Source organism: Fundulus heteroclitus, chromosome 20 (genome assembly GCF_011125445.2).
Source record: "Fundulus heteroclitus isolate FHET01 chromosome 20, MU-UCD_Fhet_4.1, whole genome shotgun sequence".
NCBI lineage: Eukaryota > Metazoa > Chordata > Actinopteri > Cyprinodontiformes > Fundulidae > Fundulus > Fundulus heteroclitus.
The window spans coordinates 14,216,582-14,238,784 of record NC_046380.1 but is presented as its reverse complement, the minus strand read 5'-3'; the positions used below and the strand labels follow the sequence as shown (position 1 = coordinate 14,238,784).

General features: G+C 39.9%; 1 protein-coding gene across 1 annotated transcript in view; it reads left to right on the top strand.

The window, feature by feature from the left end:
- LOC105935986 (guanine nucleotide-binding protein G(s) subunit alpha) overlaps nt 1-22,203 on the top strand; it is a 38,273-nt gene that overhangs the window by 4,209 nt on the left and 11,861 nt on the right. Inside the window, exons 3-5 of the mRNA XM_012876618.3 lie at nt 2,510-2,564; nt 2,674-2,793; nt 9,926-10,023. Of these exons, the coding sequence (XP_012732072.2) occupies nt 2,510-2,564; nt 2,674-2,793; nt 9,926-10,023 (273 nt within the window). The remainder of the gene's footprint in view (nt 1-2,509; nt 2,565-2,673; nt 2,794-9,925; nt 10,024-22,203) is intronic.

Here is a 22,203-nt window from a genome sequence, read left to right as displayed (position 1 = left end):
TACAATCAAGGGAATAACAGAAACAGACAAGCAAAAGTAATTTATTTAAGAATATATATATAAACAAACGTTAAAAACTCTACAGACTGTTTTAGTGGTCTGGAATGAAGTTGGACAGAATTATCAGGAAGCACGTAAGACTCAACGTAAAATAACACATCTTGTGTTGCAGTGATGGCAGTATTAACAGGGAACCTTTTCCTTTACTGTGTGGCATGATTTAAAAAGACAATTAAAACACGTAATTCACACGCACGGCTAAACCTAACTGATGTCATGTGCAGCGGTCCCAGACTTTTAGCAAACAAGAACGCTCTGATGATTTAAAAAAAAGCAACATAAACAGACTGAATAGACTCACTGCCTTATTGAAGACCTTTTTTATAGCAAATAAACTTAAAAAGTTTGATAAAGTTACACTGGAACTCTCATCATGTAATGTAAAGACAATAAAAAGGTAATTCAATTGCAAAAATCTGAGTAGAGTTTGAATTTGAAGAACAGTAACTTCTTTTAAACATTAAAGAAACCCATTTTGAAGTAATGTCGTTTAGTTGTAATTGGGAAACCTAGACATAAGTTGTTGCTAAAAGGTGAAGCAAAATTTTCTATTTACTTTTTTAATCCTTCTTCATTTTAATTGTACCTCTAAAAGACATATTTTGTGAGAAGGTCCAAGTGGATTTGCTTGTTTTGTCTGAAATTATAACCATAAGATGTAAGATACAGAAAATGAAGAAACATTTAAAATAGTTGTTTTTAAAACTTTATCAATAGATGTTGCAAATTTAAGTATGGCAAACTCTGCATTATTTTACCTGATTTATTTCCAAGTTTTTTTATGTTTTACAAAATCCAAAAACGCTGTTATTAGTTTAGAGTATTTTTAATTCATCCATTTTTGTTAAGTCAGACTTATTTATGTTGATCCAAATATAAATTTTCTTTCAAATATCTACTTGACCCTGGATACAGAAAACGTGCCCACAGTCTTCCTTAAACTAGTTTAGTCTCTAAACTGAAGCAGAAGCGGGCCAGCGTGATTCTTGAAAAGTATGCGGCATCATCGGGGATCCCAACACACTAAAGGTTTACCCAGTAAACTAAAGATTTACTTTAAGTGTTTATTGAAACTCTTAAAATGTACAATGGTTATTGTTGGGTGTTGTCTTTTATGTGTTTATTAATGGGGTGGAGGAAAAAACCCCCAGAAGAATCAGATTTTTTCTCTGTGTGGGGAGATCAGATCAGAGTAAGGCTGGGCGATATGGAAAAATAATATCCTGATATATTTTTAGGCTGAATAGCAGATAAACAATATTTATTTCAATATGTTTTTCTTTTCATAAGGCATCTCTGAATCTACGCTTTATCTCAAATGTCTCACAGGCACAAACAGCTGTAGATAAATATGAGAGACTGCTAAAAAGTAACTTACTGGAAAACACAAAAGTATAATTCTAACGCAACATAGACCATCTCGATACAAACAATATAGTCTCATCTTATGTCTCTTATTAATAAAATCTCGATACTTTTTGAATCTTGATATATTGCCCAGCTCTAGATCAGAATAAGTTTCACGAAAACTATTTTGACTGTAATTTCTTGCTTTGAAGCGGTCTAGCCTGGAGAAAACAGCCAGAAACAGATTATTAAGTGGCTTTATTCATTGCTACCTGCCTTTTTACCTAATTCTAACAATATAGAGTAATTTAAAAACCCTTTAATAACCCTTTAGATTGAACACCTTTAACAACAATGGATCTACACTCATTCCCTTGTTCTAGGATACTGTTTTGAAGATTTCTACATGGACGACATTTCAGGCTGAATTCAGAAATTGGACCATTGTTGTTGCACTTTTTGTGTAGCAAAACATAGATCTGGCTCCTAAGTTCCATGTGGCGCTTATAATTTTAAAAAAATAGTTTAAAAACTCCCTTTGAAGATGTGGTAATGTTTTTTCTGTAATATCCCCCTGCGCTCGGCCTGTTTTTGTGTTTTTAATAAATGTGGTTGTCAAAATTAGGGCCAAGTTCTGCTGTTCTCATTTTGTGCGAGCAAACGCAAAATTCAGGGGTTGCTTTTGTTCAGCGAAATGAGTGTGTCTGTGCATCTGGGGCGGCCATAACACTGATGGCAGGTTTATTTACCTCCAGGCTGGTGGAGGGATCCAGGAGAACTTTATATCATGCAGCACATTCACACCCACTCCCACCGGCACTAATTCAAAAGAAACAAAACATAATTTTACACATGGATTGGGACAATTTTTCCCTTCAAGCTGCTTCTTTTTTTGGGGGGGCGGGGGGGGGGGGGGGGGGGGAGAGAGATTGTGTAGCACTTTAATTTCCGTATTTGGCACTTTTTTGATGTGATCAAGTTTTATTACCATGTAATAAAAGTGAGCAATTCTTGTAATTAACTGCTAAACCTTCTGAAGAGGCTGAGTTCTTTACGTGTGACTCCTAACTAAAAGCACAAATGCGTTCCTTGTTCTTCACAGGGAGAAAAAACAGAAAATTCAAGACATCAAAAACAACATAAAAGAAGCTATAGAGGTAAGAAACGATTCTTTGCAGCGGGAGATTCACACGGATCATCTGTAACGTGTGTGTGTGTGTGTAGCAGCCCTCACCTACTGCCTTTTTATCTGCTCTCTCCACCCAGACCATCGTGGCCGCCATGAACACGCTCACGCCTCCGTGCCAGTTGGCGTGTCCTGCAAACCAGTCGCGGGTCAATTACGTCCTGAGCCTAGTGAACCGGAAGGACTTTGATTTTCCTTCAGTAAGTTGCACGGTTAAACTTTCTGAATAGGTCCGCTCTCCGACGCCGGCCTTTTAGAAAGGAAAGTAGCTGTCCAAGCCAACCCTACCCTAGGTATCAATATAATTTTTATAAAGCCATAGAAGCTGCTTAGTGGTATTATTTTCTCTTTATCTGTAGCTACAGTTGAGGAGATGGACCTGAGGCAGCATGGCTGTGCGTCTGAAAGAATAAACTGGCAGCACTTGTTCTGTCCGTAACCAAATGCACGTTTAGCATTTTCTTGATCATTTAGAAGCCTGTTGAATTACATAATGTGTTTAATGAAAGGATATTTGTAAATTAGCCGAACCAAACCTTTTTAAATAGACATGTTTTTGCTTGTTTTTTTTTTTTGTTTTGTTTTTTTTACCCTCACAACCTTTCGTGACAACCGTGGCAGCCATCAGAGGCTAAAGAGAAGGGGCGGAACAACTGAAACTAGAACCTGAAAAAGTTAGCACGTTACTGTTGAAATTGTGCTGCTGATGTGCGACACATGATGGGGCGGAAAAAAAGAGCAGAAGACGAGCTGACTGGGAATTGTGGAGTGTTAGATCCATGTAGATGATGTGAATGTAGGAATACCTCGTCAAAAACACTGATCCGTGGATAAGGGCGTACCGGTGAAAAGTTAGCATCTTGCCAAGGGGGGTAAAATACCAAAATTAAATTACTTTTTCTAATAAAAGTTGATTTATGAAGACAATTTGATTTTATAATGTTACTGTAACATTATTCACTTATTTTCCTTAAGCTGTGATCTGGTCACTAATACAGGTTTAGGATATTCAAGACCCCAGATCCTTGCAGAACAACTCCACCAGTCTTTGGGTCCAGTCGGGAACACCGTATTTTGCAGTAAATTTTTTACTACCATAGCTCCCGCCAAACCTTAGGCCGCATGTTTGGTGGGATCTCCTTACACGCACGTTGCTCTTGGACCTGGGACAGCCTGACCAAATTTGACTTTGTAGTTAGAACCAGCATGAAGGAAGACTTGCAAGTCATCAGTCTGAGCGCCGTTTGACAGTCAAAGACTGCCAAACGCCGTCTCATCGACCCGCAGACACAAAATGTACAGCATCACGTCTACGCGCTGAGTTCTCGCAGGTGTTTATGCTGGTCGTGCTTCGGTTGTGCTTCGGTAATTAGCCGGTGCGCTTCCACATGGGAGGCTTTCAGCCCAACGAGCCTCTCACCTGAGAGAGCCGAGCCGTTGATTATCTCTAATAAACTTAAATCACGTCCCGAGGGACGGGCGGTAACAGAAACACAAGAACTCTAAAGGGGCTCCGGCTGGGGAGCGCTGAGCTCCTGCTGCCATGCCAGGCAGACCTTCTCGCCGTTTGGGCCGCAGAATAATTTGGAAGCACAAGGAAGTTTCCTGATGTTGCCTCTGTTGCGTCATGGCAAATTTTCTTCGTCTCTTCCCTTCTGCCGTTCGGTCAGCAGGTTCTGCCGGCGGACCTGCAGGGTGATGGTTGGAAGGAAGACCAGCAGATAGTATGGCGACCACAGCAGGTATATGGTCGCCATACTAACGCCACCGTCGGTGGGGTTAATGAGGGAAAAAACCGTGGCTTTGTGGTTGTTGAGGGCAGAGAGTGAATCAGAAAACGGCTTCTCATCTGTCTACTCCTCTTCCCGCTCCCCGTTGCCTGGCCTTAGGGCGTACTGGAAACCAGTCGAACTGGTTGGCTCTGCCTTCAGCAGGGGAGGAAGAGAGGGAGGCCTTCAGCACTCTGGCTGTTTTGAATATTTGTAGTCCTCCCTTAAGTTTCCTTGGAAACTTTACGTTACATCAATAACCTTGATGGTTTAGGTGCTTTTTCAAAGTCCCGTGCCAATGCGTTCATTAACTCTTGTCTGAGGATGCCTGCGGTCTTGTCGTTATTTTTGTTCAGATTCTTCATCCTGGCTCTAGATCTTTGCCCGCCTCATACAAAACAACGCAGCTTGAGTTTTAAAAGACTTGTGGAAGTTGTTACAAAAGGAGACGGCACGGACAGGGATTGCATGAGCATGTTCAGTCAAACCTGGGTGACGTTCTACATTTTGTTCAGCAGCAAAGTCTACAAACAATCAGTGTGTTATAAGAACGACAGAGGAGCATTTTAAAAACAGCGTTTCTTGAAAAAAGATAATCGGAGCAAAGTGTGTCCAGAAGAACAGGAACGTTTTCTTTTAAAGAGGATGTAAAAAGTAAAGATGTCTCAATCTGTTCTCAACCATTGGACCGGGGTCCTGATCATGTATCGGAGTCTCTGACAATTTTTTTATTATATGTTTATTGCACTTTTTCTACCTGCACGAATCGTAAAGCTGTACATTATTTTGTTCAGTTTATGAATCTGGGATTTTCTTCAAACTAAGTGTTTTCATCCGTTACGAAGATGTTCACAGTAAAAGCGAGACTTCATTCACTGCTGGCGTTTCCTTTGTGTTAGGGGACCTGCTGTTCTCCCAGACACCTTCTGACTTGGAGCGCTGCACAGAGAGCAGCGGAAACACCGTTCATCAAAGTGTATTATGGTCAAAGCAAAGCTCCAATTCTATGAACTTTTAGAACCTCACTAAATGATGAACAAGTCATATCAAAACAGCCATTAAACATGCTAGGATTATCCTAGCACTTCAGCAAACTGTTCCTAATTTTACAATAAAAACATATTGCCAACAGGACCATTATGCGAGTTTAGTGAAGGCCAAAGCTTCCTGTGTGGATCGTATGCTTAGAAAAATATGGATATCCTGTAAAAAAAAAAAAAAAAAAAAAAACATGTTGGGACAAAATATCTTTTGCTGTTTAATGGAACTGCAGCATCCGCAACATGGTATGTGAAGGAATGGGAAACAATCACTGTAATATGGGCCACCTTGTTGGTAATTTTATAACACTTTAAAGCCACTCAGTTCTTAAGCACGCACATTGTCATGTCTACCACATTATTTGGCAAGAGAGCATTTTGACTAAAAGATTTCCATAATTTGAATTGATATTTTCCAACTCCAAGTTCTATAAACATAATCATCTTGATTTAATATCATCTTTATTTATCATTGCAACTTTAACTGGGGTTAAGGGTCTTGCTCAGGGATCCAAACTGATAGCCTGTGGGATTCAAACCAGTTAACTTACAGCCTACCCAAGACACAAGCACCCTGCTCTAACCTCTTGGCCACCACTGCCCTGTGATTTTTAGGTACTTTCTATTCCTCAAGCAAATAGGATGGAAAAAGTGGAAGTTTTACTGACCCCGAAAATTAAATAACTCGACGCGTCTTTCAGACGGTCGTAGCTGTCTTGAAATTGCCTACATATTGGGGTGTGATCACAGAACCATCAAACGTTTTATTGCAAATAGTCAACAGCATCTCCAGATATGTGTTGAGAAATTTAAATTTAAATTAACCTCCAACGATGTGAGACAAATCCAACGGGAAGCTACCAGGAGGCCGTTCTCCTCCCGTGTGGTCGTATTCCAAAACCGTAACATACCTGCAGAGTCCGGAAGTACGAGGCATTGAGCGAACAGGGACGTGGCCAACGGAAAGGAAGGGTGTAACCTCAAAACAAGACTGTCAAGATGGCGATTGGACTGGTGAGATAAGCTTGACTCTTGACGGCCAGATGGATGGGCCCGTGGCCGGATCAGTACTGGACACAGAGCTCTACTGAAATTGTGATGCCATGAAGGGGTGGACGGCGGCTACTGGTTGGGCTGGCTTTATTAAAGGTGGGCTGGACCGACCTCTTCCTGTTGATCATGGACCCAAAATCCACTTTCCAAACCTACCGTCTTCGATCAGAAGATATTTTCTTCCATCAGTGGCAAGGAAAAGTCTGCATCTTTTAGAAACACTGACACTAACAACACCAGCGAGTGTTAAGGATGGAAAAAATAAAACCACAGCGCCCTACTTCACCTGAACTAAACCCTATTGAGAGCTTGTGGGCTCTTCTTAAACGGCAGCGTTATGATGAAGGTTAAACAGTCCACCTGTCTGAACGCTGGCTTGGACACTGTGGTCTCTGGGGGGGGGGGAAAGTTGATCTTCAGCAGACTCCATGAACGGAAGCCATGTGCCTGCTGTTTAAAAGAACTCTGGCTATATTGGTCACTGATTTAAAAAAAAATAAATCAACTGGGATGGGGAAAAAGAGCATTTAGTTGCATCATATCATTTATGTTTAGCCCAATGATGTCAGACTTTCTCTGCTTTGCCTTGTCATATACATTTATTTAAGTGCATGTAAAGCCTGTAATAAATATTCTCATTTTTAAGCAGTTCGTTTATGATAAAAAGCACACCCATAAAACTATACCACCATAAATGTGACACAAATATAGAGACATGAGTAAAATGTTTGAACACCTTTCTTCCAAAATGACGTTGTGGCATCATAAGGAGTTTGTTCAGAAATAGTTGATCTTGTGGTGATTTTTAGTCTTTTTTTTCTGATTTTAAACAAAATATGTTTTCATCTTTTATCACTTAGGATATGTAAATGTTTCACAGAATATTATAGAAAAAATATTTTTAGCTTGCTGTATTGAATAAAATAAATTACTTTAAAAAATACTGTGTAAACATATGCAAATTACACTCTACAGTCTAATGAACAAAAAAACCCTTAAAAAAGCACAAATATTTGATTAATTTGATTATTGAAATTTAAGCTTACACTTTACACACTCTCCAGTCATTTAAAATTTTCCTAATCTGATTTGTCCATTCACCCCTACCTCTTCATTGTCTTTAATAAATCACTAACCTTTAAGGAGGAACAGTCCAAGCAACTGCCTACCTTTTTAGCAACAGTTAGCACTCTTGTTTACCTTTTTTCTTCGTGCTCAAAAGCATTAAACTCCTTCCATTTCCCTGCAAGAAGAAAAACATTTTCCCTGGTTTTCTCATTACTAGGGGAGTACAGAAATAAAGAATAAAACATGAACAACAGACACAGCTGAAAACATACCGTATGCATACATGCGTCTTTACACGGGCAGATGAATGTGGATGTAAAATTTCATATTAAGGTGAACACTATGCGCTGAGTAGCAGTGAGGATGCATAGTAAAAAAAGGCATACAAAGTAAAATGTCATTCCCATTAGGAATTATTTAAAAAAAAAATTGCTGCTTTGTCTGCCACTGTTTGAACAGCTGGACGTAACTCGGTAAAGAAGTAATAATCACAATGACGTTCAGACCATCACAAAAGGATTTTTTTCCCCTTACAACCCACTATCAACATGTTTCCAGTGTGAGGTAGATTTCTGTCAGTGACTGTAATCTGTGCCTCTATTTTAACTTTGGTGACAGAAGAAACAAAAAAAAAAAAGCCAGACAGAAGATAAGATCCTCTAATAACGTCAGATGCCACCCATGGCTGAGCCGCGGTCCATGTAAACACCGTGTCTGGATCTTAAGACGGCGCATTTTACGAGCCTCAACACCGAACCATGAATGGGACCAAAACAGATTACTCATGCCGCAGCTGTGTATAAATTTCACATTGATATCTGCAGCTGACGCCAGATATTTACATGCACTGTACAGTCCAACAATAAACCAAAGTGAGCCATCCCTGCTTTGTGTCAGGTAGGGTTACAGAAATGGTTTCTATTTGCGAAAAGCCAGAATCAGAGACGTACTTTTAAGAGATGTCTTTTATAACTGCAGCAAATACAGAAGTTTAATCGCATTTCCTTTAATATTGCATAAAATTGCCTAAATTAACTTTATGTGGTTCCAGTCAAAACACTCACGCATGACACTAGAACCACCACAGCTGCGATGACGTGCTCAGGCTTGCAAATTTCCACCTTTTTTCCATTCAGTTTCATTAGCTTACAGGACGCTTCCCCAGAAGCTAAAGCCCGAGTGCATTTCCAAACTGTAATCTGACGTTTTAATGAGTGGCCTTTCTCGTTTTGTTCTAACGTTGAATCCCACGTTTTACTCCAAAGCCCGTACACCTCTGGGACACGCAACCTTTCTCCGTCCCGAGCAATGTGACAGTCGGACATTTCCGTGGTGTAGAGACTTTTGGCACCTAAAGGATGAGCCGAACTTGGCGAGGTCCACAATTTGCTGCCTGAACTGATCAAAACACGGAAAGTTTAACATTATTTAAATGTTGAGCTGATCGGGAAGGTCACTTGTCAAAGTGCAGATCTGTTTTCTATTTTTTTTTTTCCCCCTTCACTGCTTCTACTGCTTATTGCCATTTTTATCACACACCTATAATGTTTAGGGGAAACGAATAAAACTTGACACACTTCCATTTAAACTCTTTATTTGGTTGTCAAATGTATTGTTTTAAACTTAGCATCTCACCACCCAAATTGAAATAGTTTATTCTGGGTTGCTAAGCGGAGTATGCTGATTAACTGTATGGCTCATAATGGCTTGTTTTTGCTCGACTGACCAACAGCAGATTGTGCAGATAGGCCTCTGTAGTGACAGCCAAGCCTTTTTGTCAGTACAAAGCTCCCCCGTTTCTTCATGAACCCGGTGAACCGTTCTCTTTCCTGCTGCTGCCAGAGCCCGCTCATCTGCTGCTCCTCTCCGCGCCGACCTTAAACTCCAAACTTAGCCAGGGAGTATATCTCGCTCCCGCCATCTGTCCATAAACTCCTTCACCTATAAAGGAGCGGATGAGAAATACAGTTATAAGCATGGGACTCATAAACGACATAAACCCGGCTCTGTGAAACGGCGTTTTATTGTACGCCGTGCACTTATTTTCTCAGCTGGGGTTTACTGTTGGCCATTACCCTCATAGATTAATGTGGTTTTTCCTACTTAAACCCAAAATTGTCGTGTATCTATATAAAGCAACAACTAGTGTCTTCTGTTGGTACTTCTTAGTTTTTCGGTCAAATTATTGCAATATCATCATTTTCTTTTGGGTTGTAGCTGCTGAGTAACGTTCTTCTGAATTTTATGATATGTAATTTCAGGTTGTCGCCTCTCCTGGTTCAGTTGCGCTGCCTGCTGAGAACCTACATTTACTCACATACTGCACATTTGTGTTGCCAAGGCAAAAGTCTCTTCTTGGTCGGTTTTGATGCTGATTCAGACCTCCTCTTTTGTCCTTTCAGGAGTTTTACGACCACACCAAGACGCTCTGGAATGATGAAGGTGTGCGAGCATGCTGGGAAAGATCCAACGAATATCAGCTCATCGACTGTGCCCAGTAGTAAGTCCTATTTTCCATTTTTTTTTTCTCCCTCCTTGTGCAAAGCTTTGCTATTATTGAAGCACAAATCTGCACCTTCAAGGATACAACACCACTGGTCTCAGCTGAAATATATCTCCTTCGCTTATTGTGTATTTTTTTGAGGATTTCCATACATTTGGATATAAATTGGGATGTTTCGGTGATTTATGAGGTGATACAAAATGCATTTAGGAAACGAGATTATACATGTTCCTCAAACTGAGCTTCTTTTATTTTAGAAAGTGTCGGCTAACACCTTAAGTTTATTGTAGATGTCTCTGATACTGATCTGAACCAGTTAAAGATATAGTGGATGATTTGTTCCAGAAATGTAGGTAAGAAACACCCAAGTCCCTTTTTTGAATAACTGCACACAAGCAAGACCGACCGTCCTACCTGCTCTTCCGCCATCGTGTGAAGGAATCCCCCAAATCCACTCTGGTCTTATTTCTTTCTCTTCTTCTCATAAACTTTTTAGAACAGTTTGCTTCTTGACTGTCAGCCATTTTTAAAGTATACGGTGAGAGCAGCAGAGCTACAATGAACGGCTGAAACCAAAGTTCACTTGATACATAAACGCTAGAAGTGTGCATGTGCAGCTAGCTAGAGGAAACTAAGAAGGAAGGTGCACGCACACTTGGGTAAGGTGAGCCAGTCATAAACATTGGCGTGTGGGACAACCAATAGATAAGGTGATTCCACCGGAACTCGTATCTGAAAGAAGATTGTCCACTATACCTTTAAGATTGAAATGCTGCAAATGCTAAATCTCCATTCATTACAGAATACCTAGGGAATGATCACATGTACGGCAAATTGAAATGCAAGAAATATTGGGCGGAGCTTCTGCAACCAGTTGAAATCCCACATCTCTACTATTAGGGAAATATGGGATTGCAACCCCAACCCTAACGTCATCATCCAAGATGCCAATGCTCGCCCCCAAAGAGCAGGTTTATCAGGGATTACTGCTAGGATTTGGGAATGTAGCGGGTGGAGTGGCCTGCCTGCAGTCCTGACCTCAACCCCAGTGAAGTGGGATCACTTCACTTGTGTTCTTTGTGTTTAAGCGATCCACAGTTTTTCACTTCCAGTCCCGCTGCCGTAATTTGGATATCTACCGATACTGTTCCGGTTCCAGAGCTCTGCTTGCTTTAATGTTATTATCATCATATTGGTGATTTTCTTTTTAAGAGGCTGTAATAAACTCCTCTCTACCATAAAGTATAACGTGTACGAATGTAAACACGAGTAAACCAAAAGACAACTTGAGACAAATGTGCAACTGTAAGGGTTGCAAATTGACTATTTGTTAAATCTAAGACAGATATCCATAAAGACTAAACTTCACTGTCCTTCAAAAGTTTTTTAAACTAACTTTATTGTAATCACTTCTAATTTTCCTCTTACTTAATTCTACTTTTTGTTTTTTTATACACTCTAAACTGTAGAAATCTGAGATATACTGTATATACCAATGTAAAGTTTATTATTATTATTATTATTATTCTCTAACACTAGTCCTCTCCAAATAAGATACAAAGTGTAGCTTCATGTGATCAGCACAAATTAAGTATACTGGCTCAGCAACAAATCAAGATTTTTCACCATCAGATATAAATATGTAAACATGGATGGTAACCCCATAACTGTCACGTTGTCTGGTCCAAGTTTACTTTGTGTCTGGAATGACTCCAGAAGTGATTTCTGCCGACTACTATTTAAAGCCTCCCACCTACTCGCGCGTACTTGATGTCCAGCGAACACGTATGCACAAAGCTAAATTTTTCTCGGCATATCGAACTGTTTAATATGTAACAGCGAGCTGATACACTGCGCTGCTCCAAGCAGGCAGTCAGGAGGACGCCCAGCGTCACAGCCGCTCTCTGCGCCACACTGACAGGTCTGTAGTGTCTGTCCGGTGAAGACTGAGCGGCGCTAGGCGCTCAACTACCACTTGCTACTATCCATTCCTCTGCTTCGTCAATTTTTGCAGGAAGTTGGGAAACGTATGAATTTGCCACAAGAAATGTAGGAAATTGGTAGGCTTGACTATACAGACCGCAGACAGTCCACAACGCCGCGCAGTCTTTTACTCTCTTGCTAAAATCTACTTTCTCTTCAATGGGGGGTTTTCATAGATTAAAGTCCAGTATTGTATTTTTGGTTGACGGAGCTTCCACCTCTCAGTAAAACGTTTTTGTAAACATTGCTTGTTGCGGTCTTGCTTTGCGGTTTTTCTAGTGTAACATCAGGGTTCTCGCCAGCGCATTCCAGCGTAATGGATCGTTGCGCCGAAAGTTGTCAAAGTTACACTGAAATTGGGCTCGTTGACGAACATAACGGTCAGTACGACACGCACGGATATTTCAGAGAAACCTAGAAAAGTCAGTAAAGCTGTTGAACGTGCATCGGCGCAGCTATGAACCTCCTGAACAACATAAGCGAGCGCTAGCTGCTATTAGCTTGACGAACAAACCCTTTGGCTGCACTTTGCAACGATCCGCTGTGGGAATGCATCCAGAGAAGCAGCGGAACGACAGACCAGCACAGGAACCATCGTTACCAGATGCATGTTTGCCTTATCCACCAACATTAAGGCAAAGAGGGAAAAAATGCTGAGAAAAACGAGTTGTACATCAACTCAGTGAACCTATTTCGAGGTAACCATGGACAAATCGACTTTAAATCCCAAGTTTAAATACCCAACTTATACCAAACCTAAAATTTATGTTATTAACGGTCCTGTCAACTGATCATAGCTGACAAAAGATTCAGCTTGAGGCTGGTCTCACACGGCAGGGTTTAAAAATAGTCGGCCGATTTTCAAAGCCTGAGGGACACCACACATAACGATAAAAAATCTTATAATAATAATAATAATACAGGTTTGGTCATACAGTGTGTGTTGTCCCGTCAGACGGCGAGCTCAACACGCTACACATGAACAGATTTCACTTAAGATCGTTCAGATGTCAGACGGGAAATCTGGCGAATCCTGTCAGGATCAAACGTGAGTTCAGAGTAAATAAACATGGACGACCAGGAAGAATAACGGTGATAGTCTGCGGACTGATTTTAACAGAGAAAAAAAACATAACAAAAAGAAAAGCCGTTGGTTAAAGAAGCGGAGACAACGTGACTGGGGGCTCTACGCTTGCTGAACTTCTTCAGACGTTCTGTCATCCATTTCAAATAAACAACACTGAAAAAGAGTCAGTAGCAGAGTAAGCTAAGAAGAGGGAGGATTTGAGAATTTATACAAGGGGGGCAACCCGTACACTCAACTGTGCTACTTGGCCCACACATCCATTTTCCTTACAAATGTGCCACTAATTAAGGGGAGGGCAAACAACCTTTCTAATGTCATAAATGGATTTTTTACCCAAATTTCTTGACTTTCCCTGCTAAGTTGAATAAGGAGCAGCCTTTGGTCATTTTTAACATGGAGGGAAAAGTTAGATAAGTATCGTTTTATAAACTTTCTAATTCAAAAAAATTCTTAGAGAAACACAGTAATTCTATAAAGTATAATATAAAACATTATTTTTGTACTGAAACCAAAGAATTTTTTCTTTACCCAGCCATTACACGTTTCCTGTAATCGCATTTCCTTAGTTAAAATCGGATTATGTGACGTAAAAAAAGAAACACTTAGATGAACATGTAATTAGACCCTGTTTTCTAACACCAAACGGAAATGGTTGCCTAATGACATTAAAGGCAGCGTTTTATTCCGCAGTGACATTGAATGGAGCATTGAAGCTACCATGACCGAAGCGTGTTGCTGTTTATTCTCGTTTCCCCTCCTTTAAACTGGAACTCTACTGCATTGGCTTTTCGTTGTGTTGCTGTTGTTTTTCTACATGCTGTCCTTGCACATTGCCGGTGGCAGATTATTTCTGGCAAATCTGCAAATGGCTTTGCCGTTGTATGTCTGCGGTAATTCACAGATTAGCCATATGCTACATTCAATTGGCATGGCCCAATTGAATGTAGCAAAACAACAAAGACTGGTGGCTGATCCCATTCGATCAGAACCGTGGTGCTATACTTTTCATTGGATTTTTACTAAATCATCATAAATGTTCTTGTTGATCCACGTCCTCTGGAACCGGCTGAAGTAGCCGACCCTCAGATGTATTATTATCAATTTTCACAGATTTGTACTGTTTGAGTAGCCTTAACTATGGATATATTTGGCTCAAACTCTCCTCAGTTCAGTATCTTATCTGATACATTTGTTTTCTAAAATCGTGTAGTTTGTCATAGTTTAGTTTCAAAAAGCATTTTTCCGCTTAGGTGTGTTTTAGTTTTGTACCTTTGGTCATACGAGATGGAGTCGGGTGCCGCAGGATGTTTCAAACCAACCAGGCTTCAATTCGTACCCTTTAGGGAGACGTTTCGTAGGTAAACGCTTTGACAACGCGGGATTTGTCGTAATTTTCTGTGATTTACGCATAATCTGTGTTTTAAAGGGATGTTATTTTGAGCCCAGTAAACAATATCTTTCAGCAGAGGAGGTCTCCGGGTGTTAGTTTGGTTTAAAAGATGTCTGTCATGTTTCATAGGAGTCAAGTTGCCCAAACAGGCATAAAAATCATTCTAAATGAAAATGCCATCTGAAAAAATAAATATCCTTGCAATTTCCATACAATTAGATTGAATTTGATGTGAAATTGGGGAATTTTGTATCACTACACATTTGTTTAATCTATTATAATACCTAACTATGAAGAAAAATACGTAAATGCATGTTATTAAGATATTGAAAATGGAACTGTGGGTACGTATTGGCGCACGGGTGAACTGATCTAGAGCCGACAGCTAGTGTGAACAATGGAGCTGTATGAAAACAATTAAAGGTGAAATATTGTTTGATTACGGTATGTTTCTGTGTGTGTGTGTGTGTGTGTGTGTGTGTGTGTGTGTGTGTGTGTGTGTTTGTGTTCCTGGAGGATCTTGAACATTTTTGCTGCTGTGTACTGGGTTAGCTTGCACTTCTTTGCTGGCAAACGAGTTACATTTTTCTATCATGTAGCTGACGAGTTCCTCCTGCAAGGTTTCTGGTTGTTGACAGAAAGACCGGCGCAGTATGAGAGCGTTGTATAACCTGAACGTTAACTTTGAAATGCTAAAGCATATGAGTGTGTGTGCAGAGTTTGAAAAGCCTTATCACTGTTTTACACTAAAGCGTCTGTGTGTTTTTATGCAATAAATTGGCATGCTTCTTTAAGTAAGACATAGTGATTTTACGATTCTTTATTTGAGTTAATTTAGCATTTATTTCAGTAATATTGAAACAATATAAATATCAGATTTTTGACAGTGAAATGGCTCCCTTTCTGCTAAATGATGCAACTCACTTTAACTTGACTTCAAATTAAATTATTCACTTATAGATCTATGGTGAATATTAGTTGGTACTTTTTTTCTGATTCAAAAAGTACTGTGGCTGATTGTTTATGTGGTCCTTAAAGGACATATTTTTCTAAGTATTAAAAGATTTGTTTTATGATTTGCTCCGTAAAGGAAAATGTTGAATTTGAAAATTGTTACTAAAACTAGGGTTGCACCAATCAGCGCTTAATGACCAAATTCAGATATCTTGTTTTTGGGAAACTTTAGCCTTTCAATATTGAATTTAGTCAGTTTGTGCTTCTCTCTAAAATCAACACCATTTTAAATATTTTTCTTCCTTCCGCCTTGAGTTTTTATTATTACTTTAGAAGCGGAGGGATGGAAGAATGGATGTTGCTGGTAACTTTTTTTCAAGGCTGATACCAGGGAGATGTCCACTCATTTCAAAAAGTTCTCCAAAACAAAAATGTTCACAGAAGTGAAAATTTTTGGCATTTTATGTCTTTTCCCTCCTGCTATATATTTATAAAACTGAGATGTCAGTCAGCTTTCTGCTTTACATGTGCTCATAAAAGGACCTCAATGTTAAAAGTAATTTGAGTGATGCTGAGTGAATTGCCAAGGAATCACTTGGATCTGATGCTAATTGGAGCTGTAAAGCATGTTGAATCGTCATCACAATATCTACATGTACAATACTGCTTGGGGTTTGATACTAGCTAGGATATTATATTTCAAGCGTTAAAAATTCCTGCGCCACATATTAGTTACATGTTTAACCAGTTGGATAAGCTATATTTCCCTTTGCTGTAAACACCAGATGTATATCTTCAGGGGTTGAGATGCCAAAGCTCACCTAGAGTAGTGGGGGCCTTTGTGTAATTAATGGTAAAGAAATAAAGCTGGTGAGGTGAAGACTCCAGAAAAAACTTAAAACACTGAGGAACAGACTTTACTATATCTAATCGATCTCATCGTCACAGTTTTTAGCAATAAATTAATTAATTTCCTTAGGTTGTGGAGCCCTAACACTAATGTAGATCTTCAGTAGATTTTACTTCGACACTGAGAAGATTCAGGGCTAGTTTTAGCTATATTCGGACACGTTGATGTCGTAGTTAACCTTGTAAAGTCCATAGATGCAAACCTAAAGAGTGTAAATATTTCAGACACCTGAAAGCCGCTAGCATTTACGATGCAGCTCAGTATTCAGCTTGTGATTTTGATGAATTAAGTTTTTTGTTTTTATTATGAGCCCTGGATATGAAGATTCAATTGTCTATTTATTTATTTATATGCCGTAAATTCACAACCCATCCTCTTAAGGCACTTTAAAAGTCTATTCAATCAAGTCATACTGAGACATTGGTCAAAAGGTTTTTTTAAGAAATTTCGTCACTATCACAGAAATACACAGCAGGCGGTGTGGCTTTGAACTCGACGGCTTGTTCCATCTTTAAGACTCTTATTTCAAAGTAAGAAAGGAAGTAGTTATTGAGCTGTCCTGTTAATTTTACTAATCTGGATTTGATATGCAGAGAGAAGATACATTATTAGGCCGTGTGAGAAAACCGCGACTGGCTAAGCACTAGCTGCAAACAAGGCTAGAGTTAGCACCGGCCGTGGAGCTTCTTTCGGCAGTAAACTAGATGAATCTAGACTACTTTTGATCATCTTTAGTTAAAACCGCAAAAAGGAACGATACCTTTTTGGGATTAGGACCAAAGATGGGAAAAGTTCTGACTTTTACCACGGCAAGCTAAGCGTTACCTGCTGGCACTAACAACACCTCCCTCGGTGCGGACGCCTTTGCTGAATGTGGGACACGGAAAGTTAGCTGTTTATGTGTCAGTTTGGTTTGTATAAATTAAAGCTAAAGGAGCCAGAGGGACATAGAAGCTATGTAAAAGGAAAGCATTTTTTATACTGCATGACAAGGCATAGTTGTATTTATTAGGACTCCAATAAAGTGAAAAAGATAGACTTTCAGTAGATAACGGCGGGCAGCAAAGTTGCTCCGTTTTATTCTCTCATTAAACAATGCTGCCTTTGAAAATGTGACACTAGACTTTGATTTGATGAGGGTTTGTTTCAGTCATCAGAGACTCGAGACTTGACTTGAGCTTGGGAGTACATGACCTCCGACATGCGTGTGGTTGTGTTTTTATTCGTGTGTCACTGACATGTTGCATGCTTGGCCACAGGTGCCTGTTGCTTTATCCGTGCAGTAAGCCTGACTGTCAGGAAAACCGTCCATCAGAGATGTGATGGCAGAGGAAGTTTAGGAGAAGCCGAGGACTCAAAAGGAGGCAACGATTGAACTCAAGACAGAAGCCTCTCCTCTCCTCTTTATGGATCAGATGCTGGGCTGGGTGGCCAGACCGGAAGTGCTCCCCTCCCCCCGCCGTGTGCTTATGTAAACGGAGAAGCGGAGAAAAAGAGAGGGAAGAGCTATTTTTAACCCAGGCAGGCTGCAGAAGGAGAAAGAATGAGCGAGTGTGTTAGGAGGGAGACAACTTCAGCATTATTGATGAAGGTTGTTAGCATTAAATGGAAATGTCAACCCTGAATCAGCACCGGACAAAGTCATCCCCCACCTTCCCTTTTTTTTTTTTTTTTTTTTGTTTAATAAAGGTGAATTACATCGCCCACCTCATAGTATAATAAAAAAAAATGAAAAAAAGGAAGAAGAAGTTGAATGGGCTGTGATGCTTTTTCATGTCTGTGATGAAGAGGAAGTCACTGAAGCTTCCCTGGCTGCTTTTTTTTTTTTTTTTTTTGCTCAGTCATCCTCCTGTGTGATCTCGTTGTGTTTTTTTTTTTTTTTTAGCAAGGCTTCTTTTATACGGACACGTGTTGTTGCGAGGATGGTGTTGCCCTTGATTTCACGAGGATGTGTTGAGTTCAGTCGCTGTCACTGTAGGCAGTTCACATCCAAGGTCCAAAGAGCGTGACAAGACTGAGGCATGTGTTTGTTTTATCTGAGAAACAAGGCCCGGTTGGTTGGTAGACGTTCTCATTCATCTACGGCGCACGCATGGCCCTAAACGGGCTTTGTGCATTCGCTCAGTAAAGTTCATGTCTTCAATATTCCTTTCTTTGTGTGAAAATTACAATTAAATTCAGAGACTACAAGTGAGGCTGTATAGTAACCTTTGTATCAGTAATTCTTTTAGAAAATGGTGCTTGTGGCGTTTATAAAAAGGAGTATTCCTCATCAAAAAGTGAAAATGAGGTTTTTCTTAGCTTTTAAGAACAAAACCTGCAGTCATAATGATGTTTCACCTCGTGAGCGCGATCCGCTGGCTGGCGGATTTAGTTAACTTGAGACGGTGCCAGACGTGCCGCCTCTGTTTCCAGTCAAACCTGACTGCGCGTCTCTTTTGCGCGATGTCATCAATCTTTCTCGTCCGTTTCTGTCGAGCTCTTTTATAGCCAAATTCTGAGCTGTGTTTTTCAAATGCAGGGAGAGTGAGGAAAGGGGGGGGGGGGGGCATTTGTGGCTTGAGTGAGACGCAAACAAAGGAAATAAACGCTAGCACATGGGCCCTGGAGGAGCTTTTGAAAAGCAGGCGCATCATGAGATACTGCTGACCAGCCGCAGACGAAGATATATTTGGAAGCGGCAGAAGAAGCTGCACAAGGATTTAGCTATTTTATACTTTACTTGGAGAACTTTACTATATTTACCAGATGGGTTTTGAGGTGGTGCAGTTTTGGCTCAGAGGAACCTTTTTTAAGTCAAGTAACAAAAGCAGCGATTTGCCGAAGTATTCACACCCCTTTTTCCTCTATATGCGTTTTATAGTGATTTTATATTGTCGGTTATAGACAAATTAAAGTTGACCCTTAATCATAAAGTGGAAAGAAATGATGCATAGTTTTTAAATATTTTTGCCAAAAAAATTAAAAAATCTAAGAAAGAAGTGTGACGTTCATTTGTAAGCTTTACTCTGATCCCCTTAAATAAAATGCAGTGCAGCCGATTGCCTTCCAAAGTCTTAATAAGTGGAGTCTGCGCGTCGGTAATATAATATAAATGTAGCTGATCTGTGAATGCCTCAGAGCGCTTTAGAACGAACGGCCTCCACAGATCAAGGATCAAAGATAAAGTTGTGGAGAAGTTTAATGCAGGGCTGGGTGATATGGATTAAAAAAATAAATCTCCGATTTTATCATACCAAATCCGATTAATCGATTTTTTTTTTCCTCCTTTTTGTTTCATAAAAAGAAATTAAAGAAATTATTTTAAAACCTTGCTTTTTATGTCAAGTATTTCGTCAGGGAGTTGACCTGAATTCAAAGTGCAACTAAAAACAAGCTGTGAAACATGCTTGTAAAACAAGATGGCAGCAGTGCCATTATAAACAATGAAAATATAACAAAACATTTGCTGCTAGTGGTATTACACATTGAGCTGAGAACAGGCTTCACTGCACTTGTGAACTTCAAACTAAGTTTAAAAAAAAGTAAATAAGTAAATGAAGTACCTCGTATTATGGTAAAAAAAGTTTCCACTTAACAATATTTTGACAATACATTTGCCTAAACATATATTCAGCATCACATGCTGTTCTCTTCATGGAAACCCAATGAGTGTATTGGCAAAATGAAATCCAGATTTTCCAAAAATGAAATCTTAAAGAATTGTAAATTCGAATTAATCGATTAAATCGATTTATCGCCCAGCCCTAGTTTAATGCAGAAGTTATGTTCTAAAACAAAAATCCTAAGCTTTGAGCAGCTAACAGAACTTTGTTCAGTTAAACAGTCTGGCACAGCCAAACCCACCGAGACGTGGCCGTCCACCTACGTTCAAAACGCAGAGTGTAACGGAAAAATAACGCCCTGAACACACCGCGCCCCTGGCCAAATATGGCCGTGGCAGCGCCGTGCTGTGGGGATGTTTCTCTTCAGCAGGGAAGGGGAAGCTGCTCCGATGTGACGCGATGTGAAGGTTAAACTCCTACAGCTGAGTATAGGTGAATCATGGCAGGAAAGCTGTTTGACTCCAAAAGAACCGAGACGGCTCCATAGGTTCGCCTTCCAGCTGGAGCATAACCCTAAACACACAGCCAGAGGTACGACGGCGCGGATGAAAGCTGTTTCATACGACGCTGCATCAGGGCACGCTCCTGAACACACACATAAAATAAGCATTACTGATTTCTATTTGTAAAAAAAATAAAAAAATCAACTTGGTTTCCATCCTACAGATATGCACCAGTTTGTTTTGAACGACCACACACAATGCATTGTCTACATTTAAATTGTTTTACTTTTAAATCACTGCTGCACCTTATACTGTAATTTAATTTTTACTGCAATTTACAAGCTGTATGCAACGAAATTTCGTTCTGTACGCATTCTGTGCATACAAAATGACAAATAAAGTTGTCTAAGTCTAATCCCACTAAAATAACGAGTCTGTAAAACAACAAAGGGAGAAATTTTTTTAAGCATGAATATAGTTACTTATTTTGAGAGGTCGTTTAGAAAAATCATGGTGATTGATCATGGGTTGAAACCAGTTCTCTTAAGCCTTAAAGTTTCATGAATTCTTTTTTTTATGATTTTTTTTTATTATTATTTTGACTAAAAAAAAACTTTCTAGCTATGAAATTTACAGAAAAGTTGACAACAAAAAAATAGTCATCTTTTATTTAGTTTTTGATCCTGTTTATAACAGTATAGTTAAAAACAACCAGCCTTAAACCTCAACATTTGTTGTTTTTATTAAAGATGTGTGGATATTGTTTATCCTGATGGATGCAGACAGACGTTTTGAAGCAAAGCAGGACTAATTACTATTACTATTACTATTATTACTAATCAGCAGCCTGCGGCACACGTAGGGCTAAATGTTTAGACGTCCGAGGCGAAGCTTTTCTGCCGTAGTTTAGCTGGAATTGCTGCTTCGGTAGTTTTTCTTTGGCTTTCCGTCCATCCACTTTAGCTTTTATTTTTAACACTTAGCCCTACCGCTCACTTAGCTTCTTAACATTATTCTTGTTTGTCCACAGATTTCAGCATTCTTGGTTTTTCCTAGTTTTAGCTGCTTTTTGATGCTGTTTTCTAAACTTTTACTTACAATGTTTGAGCTCTTTTTTTGGACATTTGGATTTGTCTTCACGCTTCATATCTTATTTACGTTATTTTTCTTGGTTTCTTTTCGCTCTCAGTTCCTCCTGGCCGTCTTTCCTTAATTTTCAGTTAAACGTCAAATCTTTTTGTTGTTGTATTTTCTCCCTTATGCGTCTCATTCTCCTTTTTCTCTGCTCTCTCTCTCTCTCTCTCTCTAACCCACTCCATTCCAGGCATGGCTCTCTCTGTATCTCTTTTGTCTCTCGCCGTATTTCCTCCCCTCTCTCCTGCCGCCGCTTCTTGCTTTTCTTTTCTCCTCGTTCGTTCGTTCTTCTTCTCCTCTCTCTCTTTCTCTCTCCTGTAGCTCGGCCTTTCCCTTCTTCTTCTTCTTGTCTTTCTTTCAGTCTCTCCCCCCCCCTCTCCCTCTCTCTCAGGATTTGGAGCCGTTTTGCTATTTTTAGCGCCTGTGGTTCTGTCACCATGACGACCAAGCTGGAGGCCAGGGCGCCAGGGAGCTATTTTTGGAGCAGCGCTGTAATGTCAGACACAGCCTTCCCTCTCTCTCTCTCTCTCTCTCTCTCCTTTCTTTCCTCGTCTTTCTCCCGCTCTCCCTCTCACAGGATATGGTGTGTGTGAGAGAATAAGGCTCGGCTGGTGAAGCCTTTGGTAGCGTGGCCTCGCAGGTCGAGGCGTTAATGTACAAAGAGGCCGTGA